Consider the following 11,020-nt stretch of genomic DNA (forward strand, 5'->3'; position numbering starts at 1 on the left):
AAATTTTTTTTAAGAGATATTCTTCAATTTCTTTTATTATAATTTTTTTTAGATAACAATAAAAGTCGTAATTGTAGTAGTCATGATGGTATTTATAGTGATTTGAGAGCCAAAGTGATAGAAGAACAAGAAATAAGAAGATAATAATAGAAAAAAATTTAAAAAATAATTTTGATCAAAGAATAAAAATAAAATAAAATAAAAAATTAAAATTGGATCAAAATATTATAGAATAAACTAAGATTTTATTCCTTATTAAAATTACCCTAAATTTGAATTATTTCAACCTGAAAATATCTCATCTATTATGAGAAAAGTTAAAGTGTTGGGGAAAGAATTATTTTATTTTATTATGAAAAAATTTTCTTACCTCATTTGAACCATTGGATAACACGTAGCTTCCAATGAAACCTGATCTATTCTTTGTTTTTGAAAAGCTTTCAGTTGCATTATATTTCTGGTCTATCTTGGTCCTATAATTTTTGGTAGAATTTAACCATTTTTAGAAAAATAAAAAGTGTTCAAGCAGGGATATTTATTTCAAAATAAATAAATAAAAAAGAAGAAAGAAGGTTCCATTATTGTTTTGCTATAATAAGGGGGAAACCTCTCTTTCCTTTCTTGAGATCCAAAAACAGCATTCCGGAGTGACGAGGTTTTCTTTCTTTCTCTTTCTTTTTTTTGTCTTAACAAACCCCCCAAAAGTTCTCATAATGTTTTCTTTCCATTATTAGTAACTCTTTTTTTTTTCATTTTTATTTCTTTTATATGCATCACTCATCTAGATTCTAGATATCTCTGAACCGTCGCTGATAGGTTAAAACCTCATCGGAATAATAAAAAAATCTTCAAATCAAAGCTCTTCTGCTAAATCATTAAGAGCTAGCTACCCTTTTTCTTTCGTTGTTTTAATTTTTTTTTTGTTTTTGGGTTATCTTTTCACCAGATCTGAAACTGCTTTTTCACTACTAGGGTTTTGTGACTTTGAAATTATTATTACTTTAGTGATGAAGCGACTCTGAATATGTATCATTACTTCTGGAAAATTTTCATATATTTCAAGAACATTAATGTGTAGTTTTGGTGGTCTCACTCATAAAATTTATATATAATTGAAATCAACGACAAAAAAAAAAAAAAATACACTTGAATATTAGCATTCGTGTAATACCTGAAACTCTTCTGGTATTATATACTGAAAATTAAAGGAGTTTTGATTTTCTTCTTCTTTTCTTTAAAAAAAATACAGCAAGCACAAGAGGCTGAAGATGGTGAGGCAAAAGATCAAGATAAAGAAGATAGACAACATAACAGCAAGACAAGTAACGTTTTCAAAGAGGAGAAGAGGGATCTTCAAGAAAGCACAAGAACTTTCTGTGCTTTGTGATGCTGAGGTTGCTCTCATCATTTTCTCTGCCACTGGGAGGCTCTTTGAATATGCTAGCTCCAGGTATAATATATAATTATATATAATTTTATTTCCCCCTTTCCATTTTGTTGGACACTTGAACTCAATTATCGTATTCTTGTGATGCCTTGTCAATGAAATGAAGATGAAGTATAATAATATGGAAAAAAATTAGTGAAAATTTGAATTAGACAAAAAACAAAAAAAAAATTTGCTAAATTTATCCGAGTGAGAGAGTAAGATCGAATAATTTATGGACTTTTTTTATAGAAAAATTCTATTATTGTAAGGACACCTGAATATAATTGAAATTATTATATTTGTGAAAAATACATCAAGTTTCATCTGTTTTTTAATCATAAGTAGTTGAAGACAAAGGTTGGGTAGATGAAGTGGTCATCCATTTTTGGTACATAATAATGATCTGGATATGTGGACTCACTGTGTACGGAATAAATAGTCTTTCTTCTGTTTTCATTTCTGTGATGAGTCGTGAGAATAAAGAGAGAGGGGTACGAACTAGGAACCAAGCTTAAAAAATCTAAGATCGAATAGTAACCTCGTATCACCCACACCACTTTTTCTTAATTAGTTTAATTTTATTTTATCATAATTTTATATTGGTTAATTAAGCGTTTTTGGATTTTCATTAACTTGTGATTGCGACTACTGATCAAGTTTACATAAAAATTTCATAAAATGCTGGCTCTTGTCTGTGTTTGATAATCAAAACCGAATAAGAGAGATCATTGATAACAAAATACAAAAGATAAAAATGTAAAAATTAATATTTTTATATTTTATTTAATGATAAATTAAATATAAAAAATAAAATATAAAAATTAATTTTTTTATGTTTTATCATAAAAGAATTAAAAAATATATATATTAATAAAAAATAATAAAAATAATACAGAAATAAAAAATTAAATTATATTTTTATTAGTATCTCTGTATTTTTTTTGTAATACAAAATATACTAATAATATTTTGGACTGAACATAATATTAATTTTTATATTTTATTTTTTATATATAATTTTATATTTTTATATTTTTATTTTAATGTCTAGTATCTATAAACAAACTCAATCTTACTCTTATAGATACCTATTAAATACGTAAACCTGTACTAATTAGGTTACACAGTTGCTTAGTCGTTTCCTAATTTAATTTTAGTTGGCGATAGTTGCCCAAGTTAAAACTTTGTTAAATAAATAAAAGCACTTTTAGTTATATATCTATATCTATATAATAATTAATTAGTAATATTATAGTTCCATTTAGTGTATATTATGACGGTTTATCTAATGTGAATGTATACCATTATACCAGATGCATTGGATAACATCATTGGGTTCAGCCAATATGAAGTTGATGAACTAATTCAGAAAGGTTTTTCTTATGATTTTGTTAAGTAGATAATAATTTTTGTAAACAATAAATTTTAAAATTGATTTAATAAAATAAAAAAATATTATATTTTTAAATTATTTATCTAAATCTTAATATTAGGATAATCATTCGTACACTTAGTGAATTAAATTAATATATCTATTATTTGTATTGTTTAGTATTTTTATTGTTTATCTATACTTTTTTTTAAACTAAATTTATAGGGAGAATATACTTTTAAAACTAAAATTAGGAGTAAAATTATTTTTATATTTGAATTTCATTATAAATATAAAAGCTTTTTTGAAAATATATATATATATATATATATATATATATATATATATATATATATATATATATATATATTAGTTGCGAAATTTTAGGAATACATTTCTTTCTCTTCTAAGTTCTACATCTAGAAGCAACTTTTTATATGTTTGTCAAAAAAAGAAAATGTTTTCTAATTTTTCTAAACTCAAACAATAAAATAAAAGGGAAATTAAATTTACATTTAAAAAAGGTTATTTACAAAGAAGATTTTTTTCTTGATTGGTACAAATCTGAAATCAGAAACAGACGATGGGCCCTGATGATTACTCATGCTTCTGATATAACTCCCATCACACACGTCTGATCTCTACTTTATATTCATTTTTGGGATGTGGTTTTGTTGTGTGGTCCGCTGCATGTTTGCCATAATTCTACTCATTCATTATTAGATAATGGAGGGTAGAATAGTCATTTAGTTTTCTTTTTTTAAAATAAACACTGGCAAAACGCCAGTAATTATTTTAGAATTAGCATGTCTGTCTTATTAATAAAAAATTAAAAAAAATAAATTATTTCTCAGTAAAACGTTAAAAACATAACTATTATAAATTGTGTAGTGCATACCTTTAAGAGTGATGTTATTATAACTAACAAAATTTATATTTTTGACTAGTCAATAAAAATATTTTTTTTATACTTAATATTTAAAGAGTACACTGTTAGGTAAATTTTAAATTTAAAATTCTAAACTCTAAATATTAAATTTTAAATTCTAAATCTTAAAATCTAAATTTTAATAATATAAATATTAATCTAAAATATTAACTAATATTAACAAAAATATTAGCCTTATTTTTCTCTACCTTTAATATAAGCCTACTTTTGAACCAGAGTTTGAGCTTAATGCAAAGACCGAAAGATTTAAAAAAATAAATAATTCATTATAATCTCTTTTTCTACTCTTTTCATTGGGTCAACATACATTTAATTTCTTTGGTAACGCACTGTTTTAATTTATAATGTTTGAGTAAATTCTAATTTTTTTAACGTTTTAAATGTCTTAATTTTATTATAAATATCTCATTTTGCCTTACTTTTTAGTCATTTGGTTAAAATTCATTTTTTAAATTATCCTTTTTTTTCATTATGATTTTTTTTAAACAAGTAGCGAAAACATAATTGTCATAATTATTATGGTGGTTGTATTGATTTAAAATTAAAAATAACAAAATAATTAGTGAAACAAAAAGATATTAATAGAAGGAAAAATTGTATTTTTAGAAGAAAAAAAAATTATTCTTGACAAAAAGATTAAAATAAGACGAAATAAAATATTTATGACAAAAACAAAATATTTTAAAAATTAGAGACGAAATTAAGACTTAATTAAAATATTATGAACTAAAATTGTACTTTGTGCTAATTTAATTTCTTTCATAAATAGTCTTATTATTATTATTATTAGCAATACTAGATGACTAATAAAATTTATTAATTTTTTGACTAATTGTAACTATTTTTAAATACTAAAATTAAAATTTTAAATTTTAAACACTAAATTTTAAAATTATAACAATATAAAAACAAAATATTAATAAAAGCCTATTGTTGGGCAACCGTGGGAGCTCTCGACAACTGGGGAGATTCGGGAAAGAATCAAGTGAGAGAACATAAGATGAGAAGTTACCACATCCAACTCAAAACTTTAAGGTGTTAAATTAATGGGTCTCTCATCTTATAAACTCTTCATTCTTCCTTGCTTTCTTTGATGTGGGACCAACTTTGACACTTCTCACACTTGCAACACTAACACCTATCAACCTCTTGGATTTGTGGATTATTGGTGTTTGTTTACCAAAATTTCTTCAATTCTGAATACTAATTTTCACAAGTAGAGTAGTAGCTAGACAAATTTGCAAGACCAAGTTAAATACACTATTCGCTTGTTAAATATATTAATTTATTACATGCTCAAGATGAAGCTCCAATGCATGCATCAATAATTTCTTTCCGGTGGTTAGGGCTTTTGTATAACTAAATTATGTTGGTGTACCAATTACATGAATGGTGTGTAACTTTGTGATTAATTTTATAACTTTAGAATTTTTGCATCGTCTTATATGTGGTTTCTATTTCTGTGGTATATAAGTATGAAGGACATAACTGCAAGGTATGCTCAGCATACACATGAGATAAGTAGATCAGAAAGACCACTTGAACTGCAGGTAATAATATAAAAATAAAATAATACTACATATTCAAGTCTTTTTATAAACTAAATCTAACTAAATTAAATAATAAGATTTAAAATAATGGTATCTATAATTAATTTTTGTTGATGTAGCTAGTTAGAAATTCTTTATTTTATCAGCCTAATCGCTCTTTTGATTTTGGAAAAAAGAATATCTTTATCAATATACTCTTTCTTCTACAGATTGATCTTGGTTAAAAAAATATTTGTATATATAACATTATTCATACAAAATAACCTCTCTCATAATTTTTTTCCTTAACTAATTATTATGCTATGCATGATTATATTGTTCTCTCAAATAGGGTTTCTTGTTTCAACTTAGTCTTCCTAAAATTTATTAGGTGCTTTCATAGAACATTTAAGTGGATTATATTTATGCCACTAACAAAATGAGATTTTACTTAACATCCATCGAACGTTTTCTTGTATATTTAGCTAAAAGATTATGTTAGATAACCAATAATTTTTTTAAACAACATAAATAATCATCAATCAAATCAAAGCATATTATATCTCTAAATTATTCACCTAAATTTTAATATTAGAATAATCATCTACACACCTAATGAAATGAATATCCGATATATCCATTGTTCACATTGTTAAGTATTTTCATTGTCTACCTATACTTTTTCTATATATATATATATATATATTAAGTGATCTTGGTGTAGAAATAATATTTTTTAGAAAAAGTATAGGTAGACAATGAAAATACTAAATAATGTGAACAATGGATATATCGAATGTTTATTTCACTAGGTGAGTAATTTGGAGATGTAATATATATTTTTTTTTAGTGATAGTTGTTCATGTTATTAAAAAAGGTTATTAGTTATCTAGCATAATTTTTTTTAAAATTTATTTATGTTTGTATACTCCTACATATAATCCAATTCTCACTGAATTCTTAAACGTAATTAACCCTATGACATTACCGAAATCACTTAAGTTTTGTGTCATTAATTCGTTTCAGCTGGAGAATGTCAATAACGATGAATTACGCAAGGAAGTTGCTGATAAAACCCACCAACTAAGGTTTTTTTTCTCTCTCTCATTTCTAGGGCCTTATGCCTCCTTTTCCCATGAAAAAAAAAGATCCATTTCTTTTTCCATCTATGTACCATATATATTATTATGATTAGGCAGATGAAAGGTGAAGATTTTCAAGGGCTGAACCTACAAGACTTACTACAACTGGAGAAAGCACTTCAAACAGGATTAAATCGCGTGATTGAGACAAAGGTACACATAAATACATGCAGATGCATTGTGCATGTCCATATGCATGTTCTTGATTATGGTCTCTGATATATGGATATGGATATATAGAATTCAACACATGTACAATACAGGATACAAAATACACAGACACATAAATTTTAAATTCTTAAAAAATACAGAAACACGATATATATATATATATATATATATATATTAGATAAATTATAAAAATATTTTATATTTTATTAATATTAAAATATAAATTAATTTTTTATTTTTTTTAAATTTTTTAATTATATAAAATATTTAATTTTTTATTTTAATAAATAATAATATATATTATTTTTAAATTTTTTTAAAAATATATATTAAAAATAAAATTAAATATGTTGATATATAATAATATTTAAATATTTTTAAATATATTTAAAAAAATATTTTTTATTAAAATACAATTAAACATAAAAAATATATGTCTAAGATAAATATTGTATCTAAAATATATCCTATATATAAAAACACTAAGTCATTGAAGTGTCTAGGTTTCATAAATTATGGATATTTGATTAATTAATTATTTCCTAGCACGTGTTGAATTGTAGTGTAGTGCAATGATATACAATATATTATTTACATTTAGGAAAAGCGGATCATGGATGACATCGCAGCACTTCAGAAAAAGGTTTGTTGCAATAATTTGATGGGTAAATGATTATTTTGGTATTCAATATTTAGAATAAATTTTAATTTAATTTTTAAAATTTTAAATATTTTATTTTAGTCTAAAAAATTTTTAATTATTTTATTTTAATTTTTAAAAATTTTTAAAAAGATTTAATATTATTTTACTATTAAATTTAATATAAATAATTTGTATATTGAATAATTAATAACATTCGATTTTATTATATAAGTAAAATCTATTTATCAATGATTAGTAATATAATTTTTTTTAATTTTAAAATATTAATAATTTATTGTTAGAATTTGAAATTTTGCACCAAAAAGAATTGAGAAGTGTTACAAAAAAAATTTGATAATATTTTTTAAAATATGGAAGAAGATAACTTAACTAGTAACACTATTAATATTTACGCCACTCATTATATTAATTATTAGTGTCAAATTTAATGGTAAACTAGGGTTGGAAGTGAGCCGAATTTAGTCGAGTTAGACCAAACTAAAGCTCGGCTCATGAAAATTAAGCTTGGCTCACGGTTCAACTCATTAACAATTAAGCATGTTCTTAAGCTCAAACTTGTTTTACCAAAAGCTCATGAGTCGACTCGAGCTCACGAGCTGGCTTAAATAACAGAAACATAATCTATAATTTTATATTAATAAATTATAACTTATATATATTAAAAATATTAATTTTATATATTGTGTATCTATTAATTATAAATTTTTTATTTATATCTTACATCAAAATCAAATAAAAAATAATTATAAAATTTTATAAGAACATTAATATATATAAAATTATATATTACTATTTTATACGTATATATATAATATTAAAAGTATAAACTAAATGTATATAAAATATGTGTATTAATAATTTATATATAATCGAGTCAGCTCACAAGCTAAAGAGATGAACTTATCCAAATTCAAACTCGACTCATTTAATTTTTGAGCTCAATTCTAAGTTCAAGTTTGGCTCATCAACTCACGGGTTTAGCATATCAAATTATTAACGAGTCGAGTTTAAGTTGGTTTATGAGTTAGCTTGATAAGTAAAACTATATTGAACCTATTTAAATTTTTTTGAAACAAAAATAGAACGTTTAAAATATTAAATATTAAATTAAAATTTAATTTAATATATAGTACTTTATTCTAATTTAATATATATATATATATACATACAAACACACACAATGTCACAACTTCAATTTTTAAAACTTTACTGATGTCAAAACAAGAAAAAAACTCGCGAGTAAGCTTTTGTATCACTCGAAAAAATAGGCGGGTTGAGCTAATAAACTTAAAACTAATTAATTTATTTCAGCTAGTATAATTTGTGACTTAAATAGATTTAAATCGAATGGATAGGAGTTGCTCTTATAATTTGTTTTTTTTATTCTTTTTAGGTATATAAAGTTTTTTTAACTAGTTATTTATATTTTAAATAATTTATTAGAAAAATATATAAATGTGTGATAAATTTTGTTATTTGTATTGATATCAAGTTAAAAATATTGTTAAAATTGTGAAATACTTTTTTAAAAAAAATGAGCCAAACAAATTGACTTGTCTAATTCGTTAACTCGGACAAGTGAATTTGTGTTGTGATTTTTTATATTCGTTTAAAATATCAACCAACTTATTTTTCTAATTTTAGTTCCTCGTTTATGACGAGTCGATTCAAATTTTTTTTCTCGCTTATTTTACGTCTTTAGCTCTTTTATTCTCTATAATTGAAAATCTTTTACCTTCTATTTTTTTAATTTTTTAAAAAAATCACCTTTAATATGTTTTATAATAATATTTACAATTATTTACTTAATTTAGTATAAGATTAAAATTAGTATCACAAGTAAAAAGATAAATATTTTAAATGATTTTAGAACACGGATCAAATATGTTAGTATGTTACAAAAACATACAAAAGTTTATGATTCTGATTCTGAATTAATCTCTTTCTAATGATCTATCATGTAAAATCTTCTTAGTGTTTTCTTTTCTTTTTTATTAAAAAAAAACGTGTTGCTGTTGTTAACTACTGCAACTAAGGGCGACGAATTAGAACAAGAGAACAAGAAGTTAAAGCAAAAGGTATGGCAAATCATGAAGACATTATTTCATTGATTCTTTAACTCTTGTTTCATTTTACAAATCTAATAAGGCAATATTATTATTGTTATTAAAAAGATGGATATTGGCATGCAAGAAGTGGTGTCATCGGAGTCACTAAATAATGCATGCAGCTGCATCAGTAGTGCCGCTCCTTCTTCTCTTGAAGATCATTCCTCTGACACATCTCTTAAGTTAGGGTAAGCACCAACCATTCTTTTCTTTCTTTTTGTTTCCATAACTAAGAAATTACAAAAATTATAGAAAATAAAATTCTAATTAATTATTTTTAAAAAATGTTCATGTTTTGAAGGAGTTAGGTTTAAAATTTAGAATTAAAACTTTATAATTTAGAATCTAAAATTTAAAATAAAAAACAATGTTAAAAATATCAATTAAAAAAATTAATTTGGTAACATTACTGGTTAAAAATCATTTAAGCCTCGACGGGAGAATAAAATATAATAAGCCAATATCAAACAATATTATTAGTGAACCTAATTTTTCTAAGTGCGCCATATCCATGACAGCATGAGAATATTATATTGAGATCAGAAAAAATGAACCAAAATTTATGCCACTCTCTCCTTAGCGTAGCATCAGCATATAATGCATATCATTATTTATTACTTAGCGTACAAAAATCGTTTATGATCAATTTGGCATCTGTAGTTTGCGTTTGTTTTGTGTTAGTTAAAAAAACGGTTTTGTTTGGTAATTGTGAACACTAAATTTTAAAATTGACCTAACAAACTAAAAAAATATTCAACTTCTAAATTACTTCCTAAACTTTAATATTAGAATAATTATTCGCATATTTAGTGAATCGAACATTCAGCTGTTAACTGTATATGAGTAAATTTAATCAAAAGAAATAACTATTTAATTAAGAATAACCAACATAATCATCTACATGTCTATTAAATTGAACATCCAATATATCCATTATTCATATTGTTTAGTATTTTCGTTGTTATGACGCTTTCAGGTTGCCCTTCCCTAATTGAAATGAAAGGATGTGAAACCCAAGGATTCTTGTTTCTAAAGGTTGACCCATTACGAGGTTTATTGCATCGGGCCGAAGTGAAAAAAAAAAAGGTGTGATTAAATGCTAAAATTATATTGCATGGGGTTGATTTATTTAACTACTTTCTAGCTAGCCAGATAATCCAAACATTAAGTACTTTAATTTCTCATGTAAAGTTTATCCAAAAAATGTGAAGAAGCATGCATGAGGTAAAGTTTTGAGGTAGCCATTGCAATCTCTAAGTTTCGTCATAAAGTGAATGCAATTTGTGCTTCCTACTTGGAATGAAGTTTGTAATTTCATCCTTGTAATTTTTTTCATGAATAAAATATTATTTTAATTTATAATCTGATTATTTTTATTTTTATTTTAAATATTTTATTCCATCTTATTTTAATTTTAGTTTTTGGTTAAAATTATTTTTTTCAAACATATCTATTTTTTAAATTCTCATCTTCTTCTAGGTAATTAAACAATCATAATTATACAAATGATAGTCGCAGACACAGTTACAGAGATTTGAGAATAAAATTTGCAAAAGAATAATTGAAAGTACAAGATAATAATATAGAAAAAAAGTATTTTGGGATTTAATTTTGACCTAATATATAACAAAAATAAAGTATTTTAAATATTAGAAA

The 11,020-nt window shown here is 23.8% G+C and overlaps 1 protein-coding gene across 1 annotated transcript; it reads left to right on the top strand.

The window, feature by feature from the left end:
* The first annotated feature begins 403 nt into the window (after positions 1 to 403).
* Positions 404 to 10,726, top strand: LOC130941604 (MADS-box protein AGL24-like). The gene is made up of 9 exons (XM_057870165.1): positions 404 to 655; positions 1,250 to 1,450; positions 5,225 to 5,300; positions 6,306 to 6,367; positions 6,475 to 6,574; positions 7,194 to 7,235; positions 9,293 to 9,334; positions 9,431 to 9,552; positions 10,341 to 10,726. The coding sequence occupies exons 2-9, from the start codon at positions 1,269 to 1,271 to the stop codon at positions 10,357 to 10,359; spliced, it is 645 nt and encodes a 214-aa protein (XP_057726148.1). The 5' UTR covers positions 404 to 655; positions 1,250 to 1,268; the 3' UTR covers positions 10,360 to 10,726.
* Positions 10,727 to 11,020: the final 294 nt, after the last annotated feature.

The sequence above is a fragment of the Arachis stenosperma genome, chromosome 7 (assembly GCF_014773155.1).
Source record: "Arachis stenosperma cultivar V10309 chromosome 7, arast.V10309.gnm1.PFL2, whole genome shotgun sequence".
Lineage (NCBI taxonomy): Eukaryota > Viridiplantae > Streptophyta > Magnoliopsida > Fabales > Fabaceae > Arachis > Arachis stenosperma.